The sequence below is a fragment of the Heterocephalus glaber genome, unplaced genomic scaffold (assembly GCF_053883595.1).
Source record: "Heterocephalus glaber isolate CG9 unplaced genomic scaffold, H.glaber_assembly_v1.0 deba00001444, whole genome shotgun sequence".
Classification (NCBI taxonomy): Eukaryota; Metazoa; Chordata; class Mammalia; order Rodentia; family Bathyergidae; genus Heterocephalus; species Heterocephalus glaber.
In genome coordinates, this window is record NW_028258297.1 from 22,774,052 (window position 1) to 22,801,970 (window position 27,919).

Genomic DNA, 27,919 nt, shown 5'->3' on the forward strand with positions numbered 1-27,919 from the left:
GCTAACCAGGTGATTCGCATTGGAAGTTGAGTGGGGTCCACAGTATAGGGGACCTTGACACGCTTGGGAATAGATTGGCATATGCAGTGGGTGATGTTTAGAATACAGGTAGTAAAAATTTAAATTTAATTTCTTTCAAGATATTTTCTTATGGCAGTTTCTCCCAATCTCGAGACCTGTCTATCCCAACCTGTGGAATCTCATCTTGGATTTCACATGGTCACTTGTGGTCAGATCAAATGTCTCTCTTCTGGTCTCTTCACCAACAGAATGAAGTTGATGCTCCTCTGCTTATTTACCATATAAAAGGCCTTTCAAGCTGACCCTGGCATATCTTCCCACCCATATTTATCATTCCCTCCCTCTTCATAATTCTCAATCACTAACAACTCTGTCACATTATATTTGCATCCTTGTGGTTTGCTCTTCACACACGAAACCCCCTTTCCACATGTTACCTGGCAAAATCTTATTTATGCATAGGGTAAAATTCATTCACTCTATGGATTTTTCTGTGCTTTATCACTTTTCATCTTATGTTGAAATGCCTGGTTTGTACATCTATCTTTCCCATTAACAAGCTAAACTGGAAACGGCCATATCAGACCACAGTTACCTTTGTATTCCTAGTGCCTAAGTCAGGACCTGGCATAGAGTATGTTTTAAAATTTAAATGGATCATTCTGACTTCTTTTTGATTGGCTATGTACTGAGGCCCTGTCACTATGCTCCGTGTTTTATCTCAAAACTCGAAGCCTCCCCCCAGAGCCAGCTGTGACGTTCCCAGAGCTGTGACTAGTATCCCCACAGCACACAGAGTGTGCTGCCCCGAATCCATACCACAAAGCATAGAAGTCCAGAGCTGGTGCAAGGAAATGACAGTGGAAGCCATCCAATTCAGATGCCCATTTCTCATATTTCTTCTCACCTGTGGACTGGCCCCAGAAGTTGCTGCGGAGGCTGAAGAACCCTCAGGTAAAAGAAAAAAGCACATGCTGCCCGTAAAGTAAAAGTTTTGTTAGGAGAAGGGAGGGGAATGTGATAGTACTCTGGGTACTTTCCTTCTAAACCTGGAATATTTTCTAGAAAATACTAAATATGTGTGTTGCCTTGAAGAGAGGAGACAAGTCTAATGGCGTCTTTCAGTGAGAGACAATTAGGTGAGGTCACCTTCCATATGCCAATAAAATCCTAACCACAAAGCTTTGGAATTATAACAGCACACCCAGAAACTATGATATGCTTGGGTTTGGTCTGGAGAGAAAAGGCACACGAGATGTCCTCAGTACTTAAAGCTGCTGCTCCTCTGCTCAGTGCCCTGATAGCCCCTTCCCCTCTGTCCAGATGGTCCCAGTGCTGCCCAGGAACTGGTGTGGCTCACAGATGTCCCGGCTGCCATGGACTTTGTCGCTGCTGTTGAGGTGGCCATCATAGGCTTCTTCCAGGTTTGTGCCGACATTCTACTGGCTATGCCTCCATGAGGCAAGCATGCCCTACCTCAAGGGAGCCATCTTTCTGGGCTGTTGCCCAGATGCTGCTGCATTAGAAGCGAGGAGGCTCTGAGTTTCAACTGAAACTTCTTAACCTCAAAGCATTCCATCTCAGCGTTATGTCTTTGCCTTACTTGCTCCAAGAGCTCTGAGCCTGCTGCCTCTGTCTCCTTACCTATGGATACTTTGAAGCCAAGACAGTATCTGCAGAAAGAAAGCTATCATCAAACCCTACCATTGCCCTAAATGTCCTCAGTCTGTACTCTCATAACACCCTATAAGGAAGTAGGAGCCAGAGTAAACACATATTTTAGGATCCAGATAATGCTTTTTGTATGGTACGCCAAAACCCACAAGCATTAGTCAGTACTTACCACTAAAACCTTTCCCCAAATAGGTAGTCCTCCATTCTTTCCTTTTCCTTTTCTGAAAAAAATTTTTTAAAAAGAGAGAGAGATGACTTTTTATATTGAAGGATTAACCCCCATCAGCTGGACTAGCTGCCTGGCTGAGTGATAGTGACAGCATGGAGGAGAGGCCTTCATTCCAGGATTCTCCTCCCTTTCCCGGGGCAGCACCTGGCAGTTCTCTCAGCTGATCCAGCCCTTCCTTTCACTGTACACCTCTTGTCTGTCTCATTCATTAATTCCAACTTGCCGGCACCCTGCTGATTCTATCTACAGAGCTGGAAATATGTGCAATGAGATGCAAGTGAGAGGGGAAGATGAGGAGCACATTTTGCTGTGATAAGAGATCTCAGCTATAAATGAAAGTGGTCCTGCTCAGAAAGACAGGCTGGAAGAAGAAGTGTGCAGTGCCTTAAGTGGCCACCAGGTGCCAGCATTGGACCCCTGAGCGATGCCATTTGAAAGAGGGGACTGCAAAGGAGGAAGCTCTATTTCACAAAGGCCCATACCCTCTAATGAAAGGCACTCACCCTTTCAGAAGAACAAGGCACCATCTTCCTCTATTTGACCCCGGATGCAAGGCTGGCCATCCTCTTTTCTCCTTTCACAGGTAGCCCAAGGAGACGCAGGGAAGAATATGTGCATTTAGTGCCTGGAGTTGCAGGCAAATGTCCTGTTACAGTAGCCAAAATGATGACAGTCTCTGTGGAAGGGCAGGAATCATCACCCGGAAGTGGGTTCTCTGCTCTCTAACTTCAGGCCTGGTTGCAGATTTGGATGAAGAACAATAAGCTCTTTGGAAGAGGGGCACTGTTCATCCACATCTTGCACAAATCCTTGTTCATGAAATTTCCTAAGCTCCGACTGTAATTTTTCACTCTTCCCTTTTTTTTCCTTTCTGGCTATTTGACAACATCTATTTCTTATTTTTATATTTCCTCTTTCTTCTACAAATTGTTGCCATAACATTTGCCTCTTCAAATACATCCGTGATAGTGCACCCAAGTTTGATTTTGAGGCCTCTCCAGCTACTGGTAGACTTCATGCTCTATGATTGGCCCAGCCACGATTTTGGTAGTACCCTATTAACTCTACTGCTTGAAAAATTCAAAAACACAACTGCAGATTTAGCCTGCATTCTTAAGAGTAATGTTGTTTCACTAGCTGCTAAATCAAACCCATGATTTCTGGTATGTGTCCATGTATATCTCTTCCCTATTCTCCTCCTCTCTCCTCCAAAATAACCTCTGTGATTTCCTTTTTTCCCTCTCTTGCTTCCAGGATTTAGAAATACCAATAGTGTCCGTATTCCATAGCATGGTGCAGCAATTCCCAGATGTGTCATTTGGAATCAGCAATGATTCTGACGTTCTGACCCACTACAACATCACTGGGAACACTATTGGCCTCTTTCGCCTGGTAAGTCGGGTGGGAAGCTGGAGGCTTCTCTGTTTCCCTTCAGTTACGGACTCTTACACTTGTGCGACTGGAAAGAATTTTACATCTTTGACACTGATGCCAGGGCCCAATTCAGGGACACGGTTGACAAGGATGATGACTCACCTTGGGTTTTCCCAAACAGGTGTGGTGATGAAGTGGAAAGAGGACTGAACTGAGAGCTGGAGATGGGACTCCCAATATCTTATGAAAGATATTGGGCAAATCATGCAGCATGTTTTAGCTTCAACTCCTTCACCTATAAGAGGTTCGACTTTATCATCTCTAAGGCCATTTTAAACTCTACAATTTTATATTTTTATATTCTAGGGAGTTGGCTTATGTTTATCAAGCATTTGTTAGACAACTTCTATTTGCTCTATGCAGGATACTTATATATAAATACCTTAGATACTTCTGCTCTCATAGATCTCAAAGTATAGTAGAGATTGTGTATATAATATACAGGCATCTATAATACAAATAGCATCTCTGTAAATAAACTTTACAGGAGTCAAAAGATAACGTGTGGGAATTGTAACAAATATGAAGGAGACAACTGAATTTGGAAGTAAAGATAAAATTTGGACACTGTGAAGGATAATTCATGGACAAGGGGGAAAAATTTATATTTAGTTAGAAGTCAATGAACAGGCTAATTTGGATGTGTTAGGAGAAAAGGGATATAAGACAAAATGCTTGATTAGAACTATATTGTGGAAAAATTTGAATAATGTCATAATGGGGTTTCTACTTAGTTCAAGAGGCACTGGGAAGGCCCCAAAACCTGTAAATTAGGGAAATAACATGAACAAGACTGTGCTTTAGCAGGTTACTTTGGAAACAATGGGTAGGATGGATTATTAGGAAAAAAGACCAGGGAAGATACAGATTTTATAAGACAGATAAAATAAACCATCTGAAATGTATTAGGTGTATAGATTGAAGAAGCAGCAATAGAAATTAAAGAAAAAGTAGATTAAGGTTTAGATAATTAGATAAATTAGACGACTAGCAAGTATTCGAGGTCAAAATTATGGAACGGGGGTAAATGTTAAAGTCATGCTATCTGGATATGTTGATCACATGTGCAGAAATAGGGATTACTGATGCTTCAGTGATTGTTGAGTTTTAATTGCTGATGGATTATTCAAGTAATGATGTGAAGAGTACACTGAGAATGAGAAAAGGAGCAAAGGACAGAGTTTTTATGATTTCTGGATTGAATGACCTTCCCTGCCTATGGCTTTCATCCTTTCTTTCTCTGTTACTTCTCATCCAAACTTCTTTTCCATGTACATTCCACTCAGTGTTTCAAAGTTCTTTAAGCTGGACACTGCTACCTAAGTTATGCCCCACTGCTCCACTAAAAGTACCTTCATTCTGTGCAGCATAGCTCCTGCATTGCAGGCCCAAAGAACCCTACATAGTCTTATTTTACTCAACAGTTCTGCCAGATTTGCCTGTGTTGGTTGATATTGTCTGTAATATGCTCTCTTCTCTTGAATTCTAGAAGCCTGCTTTTCCTGATCCTCCTCTCGCCCTCATAGTCTCTGTGAGACCCACTCTTTCTCAGCTGCCTGGTGCATGCATTGCTCTAGGCAGGCAGGTTCTGTGGTGGTTGTGACTTCAGACCTTAGAATAGTGCCTGCCATGGAGTCGCACTGGGAACTGGTGATCATGTGGCATTTTTTGAGAAATAATATGTGAAAGAATCAATTTATGGATGAATGTATTGTCTTTAAGCAATGTAATTCTTTCTCATATTTGACTGTTAAGGATTTGGAGTATTTTATCTATAGCCTAGATTTCTCGAAAGATTCAGATGTTTACTGGATATAACCATTGTTATGCCATCATAAGCTCTCTTAGTGAATTTATTGTCTGCACCTGCTAAATCATTCCTCCATCTAATGCACTATTCTCTATTTTATTGAATGGCTATGTTTATTCAGTCTTTTGTTTTTGCCAATTGTACCTCCTATCTTGAATCAATACTCCTTTACTCTTTCTACTCACTTCCCATTTACACTCTGAATATCATTAACATAAGCAATTCCAATGGCTTCTTAACTGATTTCCTTTTAGTATTTCAGGTCCATTTTCTAGAGTGGTATCCTATCATGTAGATAAGGTAGAAATTTGTCCATGACACTTCTCTCTTTAACTTCCTCAATATTTCCCATTACTTACAGGATCAAAAACAAGATATTTAATATTACATGTAGTCTTTTAGGACCAGGCCACCACCTGATTTTCTAGTCTGTTTCCCAGCCAGCTTCTTCCCTGAGCTTTACCCTCTAAATAAGCACCTGTAAAATTTTGATCATCCAGTTACATGACTTTCCAAGCTGTTCCTTCTGCCTAGAATGCCATTTGTACCTTCTAAGACCCCTTGTTACCCAGCCTCACCCAGCTAACTTCTCATACACATTTCAGTGAATCATTCAAGGCATCGTATCCTCCAGAATGTTTCACTGAAATCCCGCAACTGACCTAAGCATCCCTCTACACGTCCACTCTCTCCTTTCCTTTACCACTTTATAGTGCATATGATATATTTATGAGTCTTTCTTGCTTATTACTCCTTAGACCATGAGCTCTCAAAGGTCAGGAAGCAGAGCTTATTGATCTTTGTAATCCATGGGTCCGTGAGATGTCTCTGGCACCGAGAAGCCACCAGAGAGTGTTTGGGAACCTGAGCTCATCCCCCAAGACATGTCTGAGGGTGCAAGAGCAACATTCAGCAGTCGTTTCCCACCTGCACAGTAGTACAGGCTTGCATTTTCGCTATTGAGCAATAGGATCAAATCAAGCCTTTCTGTGAAATGTTCTGGGACAGACAGCGAAGGTCAGACTAATGCCTCTCATGTTTCTGTTGCACCATGGGTAGTTATGCTTCAGTCCAAGATTCCCCATTGGCTACAGGTTCACAGGTACTTCTTTCCCAGTTTCTAGTTAATAGATCTTTTGGAGGTTGATTTAAAATCTTAGTACTAGCAAGTTACACACATGGGGAAGATCAACAAGGGCTTACTTCCAACATCTTTTCAGGCTTAGCAATCTTTAATGGGAGCATTCGCTCTTCTTATAATTTATTCTTTATAAAGCCTTGTTGATGGCTTCTCAGGACTCTTCCCTCTTCCTTAGCTTCTGTTCTTTATTTACAGCTAATGACAGAGCAACCCTGAGTGAACTTCTGGGACCTCGGTGGACACGCTTGTTTACGTGCCATACCAAAAAACAAACACCCTGGTTCTTGGGCCACTTCCTTTGGCAGGGCTGGGAGAGCCTCGATTTAGGTCATGCCAGCTTCTAGATAAACATTTTTTTCCCAGTTTACACTTTCAAAAGACTAGTACATATTTTAATAGGATTATTATTCAAGAATTTAGAATAACTTTTTTTTAGAAAGGGTAGAACAACCAAGACTATTCTATTTTTGTATTGGGAAACATGAATGTAGTGCAAAGTTTCTGGTATCTTCTTTTTCCTTAGATCCATAGTTTGTTACATTTGTGTGTGTGTGTGTGTGTGTGTGTGTGTGTGTGCATGTGTGCACTTGCCTAATTTATGGTAGACATTATTATAATTCCCCCAAGAATCTGATGAAATTATTACTATCCCTGAATTTTCAATAGAGAAAATAATGTTCCATGAGATCAACCTAGCTGTCCAGTTTTATAGCTATGAAAGAATCAAAGTTGGATTCCATACCCAGCATTATTGACCTCCAACATACCTTTTCTTCTGTATGAGAGTGGCTTTCCAGAGGACTTAGCACTAAAGAAAACCTTTATTCTTACATTAGATTCTATCTACTTTAACATCCCTTATTCTAAAGCCAATCTTTTCTTTTAAACCACTATCTCCTAAAGCATTTCCCTTATCCCTCCTGGCATTAATTGATCAAACCCCAGGATTATATCTCAAGATGTAATGAAAGCATTATATATTTTGATAAAAAATTTTGAAACTTAGACTTACGAGATTTGCAACTGTAAGAACACATTTAGAGATAAGCTGAAATAATGATTAATTGAAAAAAAATAATGACATAGTATTACTGGATGCTTGAACTGGTTAAGAAACAAAAGGCCATCAAATGCTGTATTTATGAAATATATCATTCTCCAAAAGTAGCAAAGCCTGACTTATATAAATATTTTCAGAAGATTTTAAATACAACACAGGCAACAAGCTTAAGTTTTGCAGGACAGCTTGGTTGGTGGAGGACACGCTTGTCTCTGAGTGTGACACCAGGGGGACCTCACCATCACATTCTCCCACTGCACTCATTTTGTTGCCCTAGGGGGAATGCAATCCCTGGGGGAAGGAATTACGAACCTGTCCTAAAATGGACTTTCAAGTATTGACTGTTTGCCATGTTTTGGGCCTCTCAGTCACTTAGAAATAAAATTAGCTTAGCCTAACTTTGACTCAGTAGGACAACAGTGGAAACACAGTAGGTCATTGTTTATTTCTTTTACCATTATTTATTGGGTGTTTATTATAAGAAATTCACTTACCAGACAAAGAGAATTGGAGGGAACTTCCCATATGCAAACAAACTGCTAAGAAACAAAATAAGCTATATCTATATCAAACTATTAAATCATTTTTTTCTAAATTGTATATTTACCAAATATATGTTAACCTGATCAACTTTTTAAAAACAAACCCTGGGAAAGGCAGTTGTTTAACAAATGATATTTCAGTCCCATACAAAATATTTAGTATTATAACTAAAGAATTGAGATTTGTTATCTATATGTACCAACTCCCCACAATGAATGTAATCACTATGTACTACAAACATATACAGTACTAATAAAATATTTGAAAAAAACAAGAACTATAATGTAAACTAACATCATTTTTAACACACTTTCTGAAAAGCTGGGGTGTTAGAGAAATCCATAGGAATTCAAAGAAATACTGTTCGCACAGTAAAGAGCAGAAAGGGAGGGATTAATTGTCTTGGTCTGATACACTATCAAAAACAAACCAATCCACTTCAGCTAACTCTCTGGAAACTATAAAGTGGCAATCTTCCAGTTTACTGTTTCTGCTCATTTTCTGATGTCTCTTTCCTTGGGTAGGAAAATAGCAAGATATTTTAACATAATTCTTGCCAAATACTCGAAAAGTATATTTTTAAAAAATGTTCCCAACTCTTGGTTTCAGGGTCAGATTTTCTTTCCAATGCCTTATGCAAATAATTCTCTTCACAGAAGGCAGATTTCCTGTTCAAATGCTGCTTCCAGGAACCCTGCACAGAAACATTCTAGAATTTATTAGTTTAAAGAATATTGAAATAATCACACATATTTTACTAAAAGAAGCACACCAAGCTAGAGATCGCAGAAGAGTGGTTTTTATTAAAGCTCTTTTGCTTCTTAGGGAATGTTATCTCGGCTTCCCAACCTCTGCCTCCCAGTACTCTAAGTGCAGAAACACCTAGAGTCCCTGGCACTTCCAGCACTGCCTGTTCTGGGAAGTTCGAGGAGTTGCCCGGAAAGGGGAGAAGGAGGAGGTCACTGGCCTAGTGCACAGCTAAGTCAGCTGAGGCGCAGGCTCCAGGCCTAAGAGTTCCTAATCAGGAAGTTCTTAGACACATTCCACATTAAACAGACCTGACTGTGATTGTAATAGTGATAATTTTGGTGGCTGCAATAGCAAAGCCTAAAGTATGAGGGAGCTGCAGTACAGACCCAGAAGAGCCACAAATATCAACTTTTTTGAGTGTCCACTTATTTCCCTACTCATTCTTATTGATTTGGGATGACAGGGACTATAAAATCAGGCGAGGATGCTGCCTAAGACTTTCTCTTGTTTTTATATTTCTTTCTTAAGTTTTCTAATAGTACTTTGTGACTTTTAAAACAATTACATATACAAAAGGGATTTCACATTTTAAAATATTCTGTGGTTTGCATGATTCTTTTCTTCAAAATTCTGTTTTAGAAATACAAATATTTTCTGTGCCTCGGCATTTATTTCATAAATTTAAATTGGGTAAAAGAGTCCTAAAATAAAGAGCACTTAAATTGTCGTGTAAGGAAAGGTCAGCACTTCTGTGTCTCAGTGCCGAAAATACAGTAGACGCTCAACAAATAATTCTTAAACAAATGGATCATGAGAGAAAGACTCGATTTATCTAGAATTAATAAAATTAACCACAAGGAGTACATTGAGCTTTTCAGATGTTCATATTGCCTTTTATTAACCCAACAGAAGGCCATCTTGAAGAAAAGAAGTGAAAAATAGATAGTAGGGGTCATCGTGGGATAACTAAGGAGCAATCTCAGATTCTTACTGCTTAGTGACTCGGATTTCCCTTGGCCAGAATTCTCTCCTACACAAACTAAAATGAGCTTTACCTCTAACTTTCTGGGTCTACCGGGGGAAGTTTCTTGGGATAAAACTGTGATTCTGATCCAAGGCAAGAGTTGATTGGGTCAAGCCTATGAGACACTGCAAAGGAGAGGGGAATGGGTTAAGGAGGTGTCCAAGGATCTCAAAACTGTTCAGGAGTTAGCCTCAATGATTTTATCTGTAGGAACAGTTGCAATGGGTGATAAGGCTGTATCTTATCTTTGTGAGCATGCCTAAAATGAGAGAGGGGAATGGCTTCCTCAAGAATGATTGAGATTATGAGGCTCTATCTTTTAACATATCAGAGTGTATTAGTCAATTTTCTGTGACAAAATACCTGAGATAATGAATACAAAAGAGGCTTCAGATGGTTCAGTCCATGGACAGTTGGTCTGTTGCTTTGGGGCCTATAGCAAAGCAATACACTATGGCAGGGCATGCATGGTGTAGCAAAGCTGCTCACCTCATGGCAGCTGGAAAGGGAAGAGAAAAATGGTTAGAAGATGCCAATATCCCCTCAAGGCCACATCTCCAGTGGCCCAGCTTCCTTCTACAAGGCCTCACTTCCTGAAGTCCCACCATCTCCCAATAGTCCTGCAGGCTGACAACCAAACCTTCAACACACAGGCCTTTGGGACTGATCCAGATCCAGGCTATGGCACTGAGTGTGATGGAAAGGTTGTTCTAAAACCTAAATCCAGTAAAATACCTTTCATGCCACCTCTGGGTCCTAAGTAGCTATACCTAAAGACAGGGATGAAACCCAAAGACAAGAGCTGCAACACAGTGCAAATTTCAGGCTTTGGAGTACGGTGATCATGAAAAAGTAAGCACATACCTACACGTATACAACTACATATGCATATGTGATATGTATGATCCATGCCTAGCCATGTCCTACTATATTGCCTGGAAATCAAAAGAAGAACAAACCTTAAAGGAAGTCAAAGAAAAGAGACAATTACCTTCAAAGTAACCACAAAGGGACAGCAATAAGGGTCACAGCTGACCTCTCAATAAAAACACTAGAATGCAGAACAAAAATCATTATGTCTTTCATACTCTGAAAGAAAATAGCCAACTTAGCATTCTATCATCAGCAAAAACAACCTTTAAAACTAAAGTTGAAATATCTCAACCAAACTGAGAAAACTTGTCATTTAACAGAGCTAATTCATACTAAAGGAAATAATGAAAGATGCTCTCCACACGGTGAGAAAAAAATAATCCCAAGTAGAAGCTAAAATGTCAATATGTTCATAAATGAAAGTGTAAGCTAACTATAGAGCAATAATAATAATGTCTTGTAAGATTTAGAAATAAAGGAAAAAAATAATAATCACCTGTAAGAATAAGGAATAGAGTTAGAAGAAAACAAACTGTATTTGAATTTCCTAATGTCCAAAAGGAGAGTGAAATTGTCAATTAATATTAGATTCTGAAAAATATATATTATATAACACATGCCAGTAATCCATAAGGAAATAATTAAAGCTTGTGTAACTTTCTCAGACAAAAAGGTAGGGGAAAGAGGAATGATATAAAGTACTCAGCCAATTCAAAAGTGGGCCAGAAATGCAGAAAACAAATTTGAAACAGGCAGAACCCAATGGAAAAATGCATAATTCAATATATTAGTAATTGTATTACATAAAAATAATCCCTAAAAGACAAATCCCCTCAAGGGCAGGGAATATTCTTCATTTACTTTTCTCTCTTTGGAGCTTTTCCCAGTTCCTGTCACACATGATGAGCTAACAACATTTGTCAATTATTGAAAAAAACAAACAATGGCAATTTTATCCTTTTGTGTGTTACTAGGTGGATAATGAACAGCTGAAGTTAGAAGGCGAAGAGATTGAAAGCATGGATGCTACCAAATTAAGCCGTTTCATTACGATCCACAGCCTCCGCTTGGTGACCGAGTACAACTCCATGGTAAACAGTAGTCCCTGGTGCCAGCCCCTGAATTCCATATGTCAGGGAGGGTACTTATCTTCATAGTAGAGATCCTCTCCTCCCAGACACTGGTCCTGTGATAAGTGATAGTAACTGTCTTCATTGAAACCTAGTATGCTCTTTACATTACCTTTCTTACTACAGCCCTTCAAGATTGGTGGGCTTGTAACTACTCAACAAAGAAACAGTCAAGCAGTTAAATGACCTGCCACACAACAAGAAACCGAGTCAAAATGCAAAGTGAAGGGGACCGATTCTTAATTTCCTTCCTGGAACTGCTCAGGAAAAGCCACCTTGGCCTGAGCAGCTCTAAACCATTTCTCAAACTAGATTGCAATCAGTATTAAAGGCCCACTCTCCCCGCCAAGCTTCAGTGACTAATACTTTTACAAAATACAATAAAAGTAAATTGCTACACAAATGAAATTAAAAACATAAAACCCACTTATCACATATTAGTATGTCACAGCTTTGTACATTTTCTACAAAAGTTTCTAAACATCTATTCTTGTTTTCTGAGTATATCACCTTCTGGACCAGTAACACCATGTGCAGGCCACTCCTTGACTAGCATGTGCCTAAACCTTCATGGTACCTCAGTCTTTGGTCCAGGTCTGTCTTTCTCTGTTGTTGCACGCTATGGGATATGGGCGAAGGTGTTGGTCCACCTGTCCAGGTTGTCTCTAGCTTTCTAATACTCTATAACTTATAGAATAAACTTCTAATTCTGCCTTTTATTTTCCTGTGCATGAGCATAGAGTGATGGTGTATCAATTTCTAGTGAAGCTCAGCAATACTGTGCATCCTCTGATAAAAGTACTGAACATGCATGGCACTTGTTTTCAGAACGTACAAAGCCTTTTGATATTCATTTCTCATTTAACCCTCACACTGATGTGTTTTAGATTGCAGAGAGGAAATTATTATGCCCATTTTATAGAAAACATTCAAGGCCCCAGTGACATCATTCAAGGTCACGTATTGAGAAAACAGAAAAAGCATAATTTGAAGCACAACATTAGGCTGATGACAGTTAGCCTATCTTGTCTATTTGCATTTCACAGTAGAGGAAATGGGAGTTCAGAAAAGCTCAGGAACTTTCCCAAGGCAGCATGGCTAGCAATTTGGGCTTCAGAGATAGCCTCTGCACTTTCTCCTGCTTGCTCTGCTTTTTCTATACTTCATACAGCTTTCAACTGAAGAAAGAAAACACACCTTTTCCTGTTCACTAAATTCCTGTCCATTTCTTAGACCATTTTTTTAATCTCTGTAGAGTGGTAGCTTCATTTACACTTTGATCAGATCTCTCTCTCTATCTCTCTCTCTCTCTCTCACACACACACACACACACATGCATACACACATGCACATACACACACATGCACAAACCCACCATCCTGGCAGCAATAATCAAGGCAGCATTCTTTGCCTAGACCATTGTCATTCTGGTCACTGTGTCTCCTGAGCTGTCCAGAGTGCAGTGAACCCAGAAAAGATTTTATTGTCCCGGGGTAACCGGTCCTCCTATACTGGGATCCTACAGGCCACAGAGACAGGGCAAGGACCCTCCTGAGCTCTTTGTCTTGGTCCAGCTGTCATCTTACACAACAACAATGTAGCTCTATAAAGTTTCACATTAATAGTGATGGTAAATCATATCAAGAGGCAATTAGGTAACAATTTCTTTAGAGAAGTAAGTTTAACTTTTATTGTGAATTTAGTTTTTTAGGAGTAATAGTTTTCTCATTTGGATAGTGATCCATTCTGCTACAGCTATTTCTCATCTGCTGCTGGTGCAGAGGTTTGCAGAAAATCACAACTATGCACTTGGCCTGCCACGAACTTTCAGTGTACGCACTCAAGACTTGGCTTCAAGATGAAAAATCCGGCTGGATCTATCAGGATTAAACTAATCTGCTATTTGATCCCTTCTGCTAAGGCAACTCTGCTAAGGCACCTCTTCACCTCTTAGTTTTTATCTCTTGACTCTTCCTAAGAATTATGTTCCATCTCTGTTTTAGGAGCTTAGAGGAACACTCTAAGTAGCAGGATCTAGTACAACACAAGTCAATTATCCAGTCTCCAAAATGAAAAATCTTAAACTTTTAGGAGACATACTTAGGGAAAGACCCATTGGGCCTTCTTTGTCTGCATCATGGTTCCACAAAGCCAGTGGGGCTGTCAAATCTCTGCAGAATAGCACATGGCTTCAGGGAGAACCCTACCCAGCTACTTCCAGCCTCACTCTCCTGAAAGCCTAGTGATATGCATTAGCTTAGAAATGCTCTCTGGGAGCCAGTGGTCAATATCCACCATATTCTCCCTTCCTGTGTACATACAGATTGTACAGTGTGCTTTCTGTATTCAGAAGGAGAGATTGAAAGTAATGGGATTTTCTTACAATAGATTTGCAGCATAGTTTCATGAAAGTGAATGGGAGGGGACCAGTGCCATAGTTTCACCTTTTCTCTCCTCCCTTTTCTCTGGCTTGTGGCTATCCCACAATTCTAAATTGGTGTCAACTGCACAGCGAGTCCCAGCTCTCATTAGCAAAGAGGGAACAGGGCTCTGGTTTCCTGAAGAGCTCACCTTCCTGCTGAGCTGAGGTAGACTGTATCAGCACATCCAGGATTGACATCAGTCACACCAGACACCCTATTTGTGATCAAGAGCTTGGATTCTGGCACCTGACTACCTAGTCCACCATTTATGTAACTGTGATAGTCACATTCTATCTGTGCCTCAATTTCCTCCTTTGAAAAACCAGAACCTTGAGGGTTCGATTCACTATTGAATATATATAGCCAGAAACAGTGCTTTGCATGTAATAAACACTCAACAAGTATGCTAGAATCATATGTAGTCAAAGGCCACATTTTAAGTGTCTCTCTCTGACTAGTCTTGCAACATAAAGAGTTGAAAAAATGACTCATATGTTTCATGGTATATGCATTATCTATTGCTATGTAACAGATTGTTCCAAAAGTTAGCAGCTTAAAATAGTAAACATTGACTATCTCATGCAGCATCTATGGGTGGACCATCTGGGAGTGGTCTGGCTGGATGTTTCTGGTCTAGCATCTCTAGAGAGGCTGCAGCCATTGGTCAGGGCTGCAGGAACCGGAGGATCTGCTGCCAAGAATGCTCACTCATGTGGCTGGGAGGTTGGTGTAGCTGTGGCCATGTGAACTGTTCATAGCCCTGCTTGATAGCCCTACACTGGGGCTGACTTTCCCCAGAGTGAGGGACTCATTTAACCTTGGAAGTCATACCCTACCAGTTCTATAATACCCTCTTGGATACTCAGTCCAGCTCTATAAAATGTGTGTGTAAACAACAGATCTATACCTGTGCATGAAAACCAGATGAGGAAACTTTGACAGCCTTCTCAGAGGCTAGTTCCATTTTGTGTTGCTGTGGTCTGCTTCAGTCTATTTGTTAGATTATCACTCACATTCTCTCTCTCTCTTCCTCTCTCTCTCTCTCTCTGTCTCTCTCTCTCTCTCTCTCTCTCTCTCTTTCTCTGTCTCTCTCTGTCTGTCTCTCTTTCTCTGTCTCTCCCTCTCCCTCTCTACCCTCTCTCTCTTTGTACTTCCCTCTTTCCTCCTGACTCCACTATAACACATTTCAATTTACCAGACTGTGTATGGCCTATTTAATGCCATGGTTGAGATTCACCTTCTTCTGATGATGAACAAGGCTTCCCCAGAGTATAAGGAGAGCATGCGTCTTTACCGGGAGGCAGCCAAACTCTTCCTCAGAAAGGTGAGCTGGGAATGGGAGGGGTTTATTCAGTTCATAAGACCTGGGTACTAGGAAGAAAGTGGAGCCAGGGAAGAGATAAGTGAAGAATCAAGTATGGTCATGAGATAACAAAGAAAGAACTGGACAGAACAAGTCATATTTTTTGAAATTAAAAATGTTGTGTTTTGTGCTACTGAAGGCCTATATAAAATCTTCCCATGTTGGTTGACTATTATTTTTTTCTGTGTTGATAGGTAATAAGAAAATAAAGACACGAGGATACTGAAAATAAGATCACCTATTGCTCATGATTTGTTCACTCCTTGCCATGATATCTTGTCGTTTGGAACATATGTCAGGGTTTATTTCTCATATAAACACCTATCGAGTACCTGGTGCCTACCAGATATGCAATGAATATTTATTCTTTTCCCTTCTCTCCTTTGCAAAGTTTTGTTTTCTGTTCCTGAAACAGCAAAACTTCAACAACGTCGTGTCTGGTGCATTGAAATATAAACTTTCTACTGATGAGAGCAATCTGATCGTAAAATAAGCTGCCTTTTTTGAAGATTGGTTTTCAACACTCAAAGTATTCAGTACTATTGCGTGGACATAATCCTCTGCCTAGAATATTATAAAGATTTCTACTGGGGATAGAACTTTTGACTTAATAACATACAGTAGTCCCCCTTTACCCATAGATCCTATGGTTTCAGTTATTTGTGATCAACAATGATCTGAAAATATTAAACAGAAAATTCTAGAAATAATCCATAAATATTAAATAACATTTATTACAGTATGTTATTATAATTGCTCTTTTGATTACAATGTAAGTATGTATGCATAGAAACAAAGAAACATATATAATAGATATATCATAAACATGCATATATATCATAAATAATATCAAATACATATCATACATGTCACTACTGTCTATCTCAAGATCTTGAAACATACCTGTGAAATAGTTAACACTTATTAAACTTTTACTATATGTATAAACTATACTAAAATTATTAAGTGCATACCTCATTTAATCTGCCTCAGAAAAAGTCTATTTGCTAATGAAAAAACTGACATTCAGAGAGGCTGAGTAACATGGCCACAGTCACACAGCTTGAAAGTTCCAGAAATACAATGTAAAACTTCTATAGTTCTCTGCTTTTAACCATTAGGCTATACTTCCTCTCTTAGATAATCACTAAATTCTAAGTTCTTAAAATTAAATAAATCTGACCAAAAGGAGTACCAAAGCCAATGCCAAATAATAAAAAGCTTTATTTTAACAAAATTGACATTTAAATTATGAGGCAGAGACCATAAATTCAGTCAGTGGAAACTGCAACAATTACAAGGTAGCTCTTTATCCCCAGGACCTCAGCTAAATCTTTGGCTTTCAAACTTCTCCAAATGCAGATTCTTTTTGTTCTGGTGGACAGCGGGATAAAGGAAAACAGAAATGTGATATCGTATTTCAAACTAAAGATGTCTCAGCTGCCAGCTTTGGCTATTTACCGAACTCTGGACGACAAGTGGGAAGCGCTGCCCATAGCGGAAGTTACAGTAGAACGGGTGCAAAACTTTTGTGATGGATTCCTGAAAGGGAAACTGTTGGTAAGTGTGAGAATACAAGAAAAACAAGTTGCCTTTTGCTCCTCTCTCTGCCTCTTTAATTTCTTGTTAAATAGTTCTTTGGGCTCTACTGAATTTGATTAATAGCACAAGGATATGAGGATATGGTAGTCAGGGTCAAGATGCGTGTGAACATATGGTTATGAGAACAGAGCTAGAAAATCATTTCTGGAAAAGTCTTGTGTCTTAGTCACTTTCTTGTTGATGAGACACAATACCTGACGTCCACAGCCTAGAGGACAGGAGGTTTAGTTTGGCTAATGGTTTTCACAGCCTTCACTCTGCGGCTGGTTCATTCCCGAACAGAGTAGCATGGTGAGAGCACACAGTGGAAGGAAGCAGCTGCTCAACCCATGACAGCCAGAAAGCAGAAAGAGAAGGGCAGAGCTTGGGCCAAGAACACACACACCCTTTTAGGTCACATCCGCAGTGGCAAACCTCCAGCTGCATCCCACCTCCTTACAACACATTCAGCCCTGCACTTATCAATCGGTTAATCCACTGATGAGAATCCAGTCACCACCCCACAATCCAAAAACCCACCTCCAGATGCAAGAAACTTTCGTGGATGTTCTAAATCTAAATCTTAACATCTTGGCTACTCAAAGGAACTGGATTAAGATTTTGCCATTTGGTTCAAGATATAATGGGAAACAAATCAAATCCCATATAAAAGAGTTCATGCAATAAAAATTGAAGATGAATTTAGGACTTCCAGGAGAAATCACATGGTTCAGTTTTATAAGTTTAAAAACAAAAATGGATTCCAAATCTCACTATCAGTGTTATTTTGTTTTCCAGGAAGAAAATCACAAATCAGAAGAAAAAACTCCAAAGGAGGAACTCTGACTTCTCCTTGATGTTTCAGCTTATTACTGCATATCTGCTTTATGTTGAATAAAAAAGGGGAAATTCAGGCCGGGCATTTAGCTCAGTGGTTTCGTCGCCTGCTGCGCAAGTGCTAGGACCTGAGTTCGATCCCCAGTACCAACAAAAAAGGGAAAATTCAAGCCTCAGAGATACTAAACAAAGAGGATCACCAGGCCTTCCAACCACACACGCAGAGGAGAGGGAGGGAGGGAGGGAGGGAGGGAGGGAGGGAGGGAGGGAGGGAGGGACAGAGATATTTTGTTCCTTAAAATTTCATTGTTTTTGTTTTGCAATTTTCTATACTCTTCCTATTGTGCATTCATACTGTGCAGTCTTCCTTTTTGGATGTGGACTTTGAAAACTCTATGGAGGAGAGGCATTCCTAGAGAGAGATGGTTCTGATGTGTCCTTAATGATGAGTTTGTGGGTGGACTGTATGTGCTTTATACAACGTAGCTTGTGCTTGTTTGGGGTTATCTAAGGACAGAAACTCTACCTTCCTTCATAAGCACAGATCCTTCTCTGACTCAGGGTCAAGAACAGAAAGGTGGCTTTAAACAGCTTTCTGAAATTGTTTCTTTCACCAGAAATTAAACGATGTCTCCAACTTTCTTAACTTGGCAGAAACAGACTGACCGTGTAAAATCTGTATGCTTGTTAAGCATTTCCAATTCCCCATGTAAATCGACAACCCACACAATAAATAGAAGTCCACAATGTTATAGGAAAAGCCTGGCATCTCTTTGCGGGCCAGACCTTTTGTAAATATCCAGCTGCCTAAGTGAGCTGTGTGCACCTCGTCCTCAGTACTCCCTGCTCAGGATCGGCATAAGCCGCTGATGTGTTCCTGTTCACTCTGTGGGTGGGATGGGTGGTGGGTGGGAACCAGCTGTGTGGGGATTGGCGCAAATGTGGCCAAGAAGCTAGGAAATCAATTGCATAAAAGTTTGGGGTATGGGGGGTGGGACGGTACCCGGCGCTGGGGCAGCCTTGGGCTGACTGAAGCATGGACTGTTGCAAGTGAGGTGTGCAATCCAACTCGTGTGGGATGCAGAGAGAGTTTGGCTGAGAATCTCTGGCTCACAAGCTCTTACTGTCCACACACAGACGCTACCTTGTTCCCAGGCGTCCCTTGGCTCTGAAGGAAAGTGCCTAAGTGCCAAAGAGCTGAGAAACCACAGATGTGCACCTCAGGGCCAGGCCAAGTGAGGAACAGAGAGTGAAAGGCTTGGTTGTTCCTTTCCTTGGGGAAAATGCCACAGCCCTGGGCGGGGAATCGGCTGCTGCCAATGGGCTGTCAAAGCAGCAGAGTGTGGCATGCCTCCGGTACTGTGCCAGCCGAGGAGCCCAGGGGTCATCTGGTCCATCCCAGGGCTGCATAAAGTCATCCCAACAGCCAAAATATATTCCTAGGACAGGCGCATCCCAGAAGGCTCCCTGTGGTCCTATAAACCGGAGTCCTTGACAGACAGTCGGGAGTTGCTCCTAATACCCAGCTGAGGTCCTCCAGCCCTGCAAGCTGTTTCTTCTTCCTTCCCTGGAAATTCCTGGCAGCTGCCAGTCACCATCCCCAAAGGGCATCTTCAACAACTTGCTGACTGCTCTTAAGTCCTTAATCCAGTCTTTCCTCCATTCTCATCATGTATTAAGTGTATTACTAAATCTCTTGACTCACTTGTTTTCCTCATCTCCCTCTTTCCCACTTTTCCTCTGTTTTGCTTACAGTAGTAGGACTCCAAACTTTAGTAGTATCCATGAACTATGTTTTGTTCAATACTGGGTTAATTTGTCAGTTATTTTACTGGAAGTGTCCCCACTCCAAGGCCTACTATTGTTGGGATATTTCAAGACATCTCTTCTATTTTTCATCATGGCATTGTTCATTGGTTCCCATTGGCAAGGCTGCCTTCCCTTTTCTTTCAAGTACGAAGAAAGTGGTCCTGTTATAAAAATTTAAGAAAAAACCAGGAAAAGATGTTGGAAGATTTGAAAGACTATGATAGGCATGTAACCAGGGTAGGACTCAAAGGGATGACAGTAAAGTTTGGGTTTGAGTCTTACTTCTTACATGTATATGGCTCAAAGACCTTGAGAACAGCACTTTCTATCTTTGAATTTCAGTTCAAATACAAGTACAATAATTCATAAGACTGTTTGAAATAACCAGGTAGTGATACATATTAAGTAGTTTCATTATTACTTTTAAAAAATAATATAACATTGCCTTCTCTGTGTAATTGTCTTTTATGCAGTTGTCAGAACTTAGGGAAAAGGATAGGCCTCTTTCAGGGCCTTTCTCAAATGAATTAACACAGGGGCCTCACAGCTAGCCTGGAGAAGTAATTGAGCTAACTGTCTTAAAATGTAGCTTTGATTGTTACTTGGATAATGAGGCCAAGATGTCAGGAAACAATTCCATTGACAAGATCATTTGTCATCTAGTTCTCTAGAGGAAGGAGGAAGCCAGGCCACACAAGGTCAAGTGGGAAGCCCCAGGACCAGCCAGGAGGCAGCTGGAGTAGTGGGAAATGCAATGCTGACAAGTGTCTTCACTGTGGTTTCCATGGGAAAGAATGGGCAAGGCAGGATAGCAAGTTTAGGACTGGCTGCTTTGAATAATTCTTTAGGGTCTCAGGCACAGGTGCTGTCTTTAGTTTCCTGAAATCTGGCCTGGAGTGATCAGGGCAGGTGGCCCAGGATGTGAGAACCCTGTAAGAGTCCAGCGAGGGAGGAAGTTGGGCTACGGCTGGTGTACATATACAAGATGTGCTAACAGATAGTGAGTTGTTTACTACCTCTGGAAACTGGATGTCAAAGCATCAGACACACAGGATGCTAACACCTACTTACAATAGGTTCCCTTTGCAGACTCACCTGGCTGGGTCCTGCTGCAAAGGAGTCTGCCCTCCTCAGGCCCCTGTTAATACATACACTTCGGGTATAGAGAGGGTAGGATAGGCTCTAAGTGGTGTATTATGAAAAAGCACTCATGTGTTCATATACTCATTCATCTAAGCACTTATTAACAAACTATGAGTGCCAAGCAGTGTTGCCTCCTGAGAGAGAAAACTTGGCATGGCCCATGAGCTGAAAAGCAGAGCCGTCATTTGCAGTGGAAAGCTGAAGTGACCAGGCTAATTCTGGGTCACGGATTGAGGCAGCATGACAGAGAAAAGCAGACAAAGAAGACGAGATAAGCTGCTGAGGAGAGTGGACTGAGGAGGCCCCAGAGTTGGGGCTGGAGGAGCCACCATGGTAAGTCCACCCCAAAAGGGGAGAAGCTCACCGTGAACAAACCTTACTTCACCATTGAATTCGAAGCCAGTCCTATTTATTTCACCTTTCTAAAAGTATCTTGTTTTCTAAGCTAAGAAAAATAAGACAAGAAGTGGGATGGATCTGACTGTGGCTCCTGATGGTGGAACCTTTACGTGGAAAGACACAGAGAATAGAAAAGGAAGAAGTTAGACACCAAAATATTTTGAGTTTTGATACTTTAGAAACCCAAGAAATAAATTTTAAAATCACATCCCTGTATATCTGAAAGAGATTCACCTTCCTTCAAATTATCTCCAAGTTAGGTCATTCTTTTCTTCCTGTCCTGGAACCACAGGCCGCTGTTTCTGTGGGCTTAAAAGCTGAGTCATGTTAGAGAGTGGGTAAGAGAAAAGTGAAGGGCAAGCTACTTCCCCACGATATAAAAAGGTGTGTGGAACTGAACTGTTTAAATCATTGCACTAAGTCTTAACAGCAGGTTCAATTTCCACATTAGGCCTCCTGGTCTGAATATGGTGAAACAGCATTAACCTAGGCTTAAGGAATAAAACCTAGACTATATCTAACATAATTCAAGCTGTGGTAAACTAAGGATTTTAAAAATAACAAACAGGTGGTGTTTCCCAGGAAGAGGATGATGAGGCTAAATTCCCTGGCAGGACGTTTGTTGAAGAGTACTCATGGGACCTGTGAGAAATAAAGGAAGTCGGATAGGGCAGAAGTTGGGCTATGTCAGCCAGTCATGGCTCAGATTATCCCATTGGGGTGCTGGTGCTGAGATATCCAAATTGTGCCAAATCGGAGAATTGGGGCTGGGCTTTTATACTGAGCATTGATCTTTTTTTTTTTTTTTTTTTACAGTTTAATGTACTTTAATAACAAACTTACAGGAACAGCACAGAAAGACAGACAACATTAAAAACATGTACTAGCAGCAGGGGATTTAACTCAGTGGTTCCGGTGCCTGCCTCGAAAGCACAAGGTCCCATGTTTGATCCCCGGTACAAAAAATAAATAAATAATTAAAAACATGTACTAGCATGTAAGACAACTCAGAAAAGTATAGTGACTAGATGGAATCCACTGTATGGTAAAAATGCTACAAACACCATTTAGTTGGCATCAATAAGAAATTTACTTGTTTTTAAAAAATCCAAATCCTAGCATTGTCCAGCTACAAACAACATTTAGTTGACAATAAGAAATTTATTTGTTTTTAAAAAATCCAAATCCTAGCATTGTCAAGAAAAATTAACAGGTTTATTTAGAATTGTTACAAAGTTGAACTGCTGAAACTTGTTCACTGAAATATTTTGACTTGCATTAATGCTTTACATCCCAACATTAATATTAAAAATTCACACACAAATGAAAATGGAAAAACTTCCAATACCTGATTCTGTCCCCTATTTTCCTATTTTACTCGCAATCATGTACTTAGGTACCTTTTGATCCCATGGGGAAAAAAAAATCTAACATTCAGAACTACCAATAACAGGAAGAAGAGAAAAAAATTTTTTTGAGAATGAAATGCTTCCCACCATAATGGACTCTTAAGCATGTTCTCCACGTATGCAGTGTGCTAGCTGGATATCTTTTGGCATAATTGTTACACGTTTGGCATGGATGGCACACAGGCTGGTATCTTCAAATAGGCCAACCAGATAGGCCTCAGTTGCCTCCTGCAAAGCACCAATAGCTGCACTCTGAAAGCGCAGATCTGTTTTGAAGTCCTGAGCAATTTCTCTCACCAGAAGCTGGAAAGGGAGTTTGAGAATCAGAAGTTCAGTGGACTTCTGATAACGTCTAATTTCACGGAGTGCCACAGTAGCCAGCCTGTAACAATGAGGTTTCTTCACCCCTCCAGTAGAGGGCGCACTCTTAAGAGCAGCTTTTGTAGCCAGTTGTTTCCTGGGCGCTTTACCACCAGTGGATTTGTGGGCGGTGTGCTTTGTACGAGCCATGGTACAGGGGCCTCCTTACCCCCTTCTCCTTCGGCTGGAGCTCGGTGAGCTAGAGGCAGCTCTGGTGTTAGAGAGCAATGGCACGGCGGCTGGGAACAAACTTCAGCATTGATCTTTTGATGAGGACAACCCATAGGAAAAATGCATTGCAAAAGAATAAGGAAAGGATGAGGGTATTTTAGGAAAAAAAAAAAAAAAAAAAGAGCAGCCTCACCGGAGTTGAGGTTGGAGGCGAACAAATATCTCTATTGTCCTTATGAAAGGGTTTAGAGCAGTTTTCCAAGGGCAATACAAGAATATTTGTTCTCATGCTCATTTATTTCTTCATCAAGCATTTATTGATGACCTACCACAGGAAAAAGATAAAATCCCAGAAAACATAATGTTGACTTCACTCTCTTACCTTCCCAGGCATCTGATTCCCCAGTGTGGTACCAATATGAAGTTCACTGGGAATTTGAGGAATGGCTTGAATTTCTCATATATTTACATATTCAAATATTTTGATGATGATAACATATCCTTAATGAAGAGAAAGAAAAGATTTAAACAGAAAATTGTAAGTTAACAAAAACTGATCTTAGATTTAATTCTAAATGTGGGCATAATGCTTATTTATAGTAATTAAATGTCTTGGAGCCTATCATATTTTTGGTTAAATCTCTCTTCCCTATACGTCCAGATTTACCAGTGCCTTACCTTCCTGTCTCCACATCTTGCTCCTCGCCACCTTGAGCGGGTCCTACTTCTTGCTAATAATTACCCACTCTGTGCTGCATTCCTTCCTACTTCCCCACATACTTGTGGACTATCCCTACTTCTTCCTCCATCTCCACCCCTTCCTAGGGTGTCACTCCACATAGAGCAAAGGTTCAGGCAAGTTGAGTGGTAATATCAGGGCTAAGCATAAAAGGAAGTTTCTGGAGGGAAATAGATACACATTGAACAGACCATTGAAATTTCTGGCCTTCTCCTGCAATCTCTACCCTTTACACCATGTTCACCAGAATCATACTGGTCCCAAAGGGTATGCCTTTGCAACCCATGTATCTTTCCCTCTTCCACACTATGAGAAACATACCAGAGTGGGAATGAGAAATAATTACCCATGATCTAATTCCTCAGACCTGCAGTCTCTCTTGCATTGACTCATTCTATTCACTCCTCATGGTTTTTTTTTTCCCTTAATGCCACTAATAGTATACCAGAGCTACAAGAGGAAAGAGGCTAAGTGAGCCAACAAGTGGAAATATTAGGTGTACATGGAAGAGCAGCGTGGTTTGTGGTAAGGTATTTACATGATTGTGAAACTCAAGAATGGTAGTGACCAATAATGTGATGTTGACTTGTAAGGCGAGAGTCAAAGGGTCAGAGAACCATTGCTCTGTTTTGCCCCACTTGTATTTGGAAAAGAATGACAGCAAGTAAGGGTAAGCATGGATATAATTTTGCAACCAGACCAACTGTTAAGATGACTGTTTACTAAGGCTATGGTTTAAGAACTATCATTGGCTTATGACCCTCTAGTTCTTCTGTCTTCTTATTTTCCAATTTGCCAAATTACAGAATATTCAAGTTCTTCCAAGCTTTTTTAGGGAGAATTCAATGTTTCCCAAACTGTGTGATTCTAATTACAACTTGGTATCTTAGCATAGCCATTTTCAAATAGCTCAAGTCACAAAACACATTTTCCAATGGTGCTCAAAATGTCCTGCTTTAAGTAAAATGTTTTCAACTTAGAAGCAGAGATAGAAATTTTAGGACTAACTTAAAAGCACATTGTCATTAGGTAACTAATAAATGAATGAGGAAAGCTGTGATAACTATCAAAAAGGACATATTTGGAAGGAGCCCAACATTAGTTACAGTTCTTAGTCACCAAAACCAGAATAGAACCCAAACCACAGCAAAGGCTGTTTTGTTTTTCATTTGTGGAGCTGATATTAATTTTTCATGGTCCTTTACAAATTCCTGACCGTGTTACTGGAAGGAACACACCCCTTAAATCAACAGATATGCAAAAATCCTTCAAGATAACAGAGTTTCATTATTTTTTTCTATAGAGAGATTGAGCCTCTAAGATTAGACCAAAGTGGTTACAGTTGGATGAAAAGGAAGAAATTTCAAGGGACTAGAGAAATCTCCTAAGAATAATCATTTTTCCCAGCAGTATTGCCTTCACCAGTTATTTCTCTGCCTAGCACTTGAAGATCATGAAGCTTTGTTTATTTAGGACATCTAGACTTTTATAATCTATCTCAATAAAGCATGCATCAGAAGAGTCAGAGACGGAGTGCTTTTTCATTGAGAAAATAATTGTACATATTAATGAGATACAATGTGATGGGGGAATAACAGGGATAGAACCCAGGGCTTTGTGATGCAAGGCAAGTAATTTACCACTGAGCTGCATCCCCAGCCCTCAGTGTGATTTTTGATTCATGGGTACATTGGATAATAATCACATCAGGGTAACTAGCATATCTAGCACCTTAAATTTAGATCATTTCTTTAGGGAGAGTACATCCAAAACCCTATATTACAGCTTTTTTGAAATATATAATGCATTAACTATATTCGCCCTACTGTGCATAGAACACCAGAACTTCTCGCTCCTACTTAGCTGTAGGGTAGTACCCACTGACCAACCTCTCTGCCTCCCCTTCCCCTTCCCTCCTCCTGCTACTTGCCTCAGTTTCTGGTAAACACTCTTCTCAAGTTCTATGAGATCACCTTTTTTACATTCCACATACGAGTGGCATGTTGAAGTGTTGTCTTTCTAAATCTGCTTCATTCTACTTAACATCAGGTCCTCCGGGTCCACCTGTGATGTCACAAATGACAGGATCCCATCCACTTTATGACTGAATAATATTCCATTGTGCATATATGTATGTTCTTTATCCATTCATCTGCTGATGGACATTTAGATTGATTCTATATGCTGGCTACTGTAAACAGTGCCCCGTGAATAAGGGAGTGTAGGTATCTCTGACACAGAGTTTCCTTTCCTTACCATACATACCCAGGAGTGAGATTGCTGGATCATACAGTAATTTTATTGTTAGTCTTTGAGGAACCTGTAAATAATTTCCCATAATGGCTGCACTAATTTATATTCCCACCAACAGCGTTTGACAGTTCCCCTTTTCTGCTTTTTGGGTTTTTTAAATCTATATAATAACCATTCTAATTGGGGTGCGAGGGTATCTTGTGGTTTTAATTTGCATTTTCCCAATGGTTAGTAATATGAGTATTTTTCGTATATCTGTTGACTATTTGTATTTCTTCTTTTAAGAAATGTCTGTTCAGATCTTTAACCCATTTTTAAATTGGATTATTTGAGGGCCCTGGGGATGTAGCTCAGTGGTGCCGCACCTGCCTGGCAAGTAAAAGGTCCTGACTTCAATCCCTGGTACTAAAAACAAAAGGATTATTTGAGTTTTTTGCTATTGAGTTGTTTGAGTTCCTTAGAAATTCTGGATGTCAACCCTTTTTCACATATATACTTTGAAAGTTCTTTATCTGTGGACTCTTGCTCTGTTTATTGTTTCATTTATGGTACAGAAGTGTTTAGTTTGATATAACTCCATTTATCAATTTTGGCTTTGTTGCCTTAGGCTTTTATGATCATATTCAAAAAAATATTTCCCAGGCCAATGTCCTGAAGCATTTCCCCTATGTTTTTTCTAAAGGTTTCATAGTTTAAGGTCTTACACTTAAATCTGGTACATTTAGGTTTGATATTTACGTCTGGTGAGAGACAGGGCTCTAGTTTTATTCTTTGGCATATACCTCAGTCCTTTTTCATCGCAAAAAGACCTGGGAAAAGAATCTCTCTCTTTAGCATGTAGAGTTACATTTTAAAATAACAGGGTCTAGAAAAGAAGGAGCTGTTGTATTTCTGAGAGCCACATATCTTCCCAAAATAAGCTCAATATGTTAAAACAAATTAACTAGAAGCATCTTTGGTAACAATAAACATAGACACATGTGTCCCTTTCAGTACTCATTTACTGTACAACTTCTCTAATTCATATAGATGAAGGGGGTTGATGGGAGAATGTGGCCTGCTATAAAGAAAACTGAAACAAAAGGGAAGCCATTTGGATTCTAACTCTGACTTTCCCACTAAATAGTATATCAGCTAGGGAACAACACAGTGCCTCATTTTTCTTACATATGAAATAGAGTTAAAATTAACCTTCTCTCTCCTCACAAGCATATAGTAGGAATAAAATGAGATAAGGAATGGAAAATATTCTGAAATATAAAAATACACATTGACTTTGGCCCAGGCGATACTCCCCTGAATACACACTCCACAAGCACACACCCACTCATGCCTAGATGCCGAAGAACTCCTGAAGGCAGCCTAAAATGGTGAAGAATGAGAGGAGAAGCTGGATAATCCCCAGAGCCTACCAGTTAATAAAGAACTTAATCCATACTGAGCTGTTCTTCATTGTCCAGTGCATAGGAACCAAAATGGAATCTCCCCACTCACAGTTACTGTTTAGCAAGTTAGTGATATATTGTTTTAATCCAAACCTCTGAGACTCAGTTTCCTCCACACAAAATAAAGTGATGGGGAAAATAGCCACAAGGTTTCCTTCTAGCCAAAATTTTGAGCTTTGAAAATTGAAGAAAAAGAAGGGCAGGGCCGGGGATTTAACTCAGTGGCACCGTGCCTGCCTTGCAAGCCCAACGTCCATCCTAAGTTCAATCCCTGGTACCACCAAAAAAAAAAAGGGCA

The 27,919-nt window shown here is 40.2% G+C and overlaps 2 protein-coding genes across 4 annotated transcripts; one reads left to right on the forward strand and one right to left on the reverse strand.

Moving 5' to 3' along the window:
* Positions 1-101: 101 nt before the first annotated feature.
* Erp27 (endoplasmic reticulum protein 27) lies at positions 102-17,153 on the forward strand. The gene is given in 7 exon segments (XM_004845918.3): positions 102-975; positions 1,345-1,445; positions 3,179-3,316; positions 11,534-11,650; positions 15,311-15,436; positions 16,838-17,086; positions 17,088-17,153. Coding segments are annotated over 7 exon segments (1,047 nt in total). The 5' UTR covers positions 102-725.
* Positions 16,682-27,889, reverse strand: LOC101718193 (histone H3.3A-like). Of its 3 annotated transcripts, none has more exons than XR_015452336.1 (3): positions 25,854-27,889; positions 23,567-23,685; positions 16,682-17,017 (listed from the first exon to the last, which is right to left on the reverse strand). XR_015452336.1 is itself a non-coding variant. In XM_013072413.3 (3 exons), exon 3 carries the CDS (start codon positions 23,161-23,163, stop codon positions 22,753-22,755), a length of 411 nt encoding a protein of 136 aa, XP_012927867.1. In that variant the 5' UTR covers positions 23,164-23,276; positions 23,567-23,685; positions 25,854-27,889; the 3' UTR covers positions 22,163-22,752. The 3 variants fall into 3 exon arrangements, 1 of the variants encoding a protein (XP_012927867.1); XR_015452337.1 differs by having other exon boundaries at positions 16,682-17,029; XM_013072413.3 differs by lacking the exon at positions 16,682-17,017 and adding an exon at positions 22,163-23,276.
* Positions 27,890-27,919: the final 30 nt, after the last annotated feature.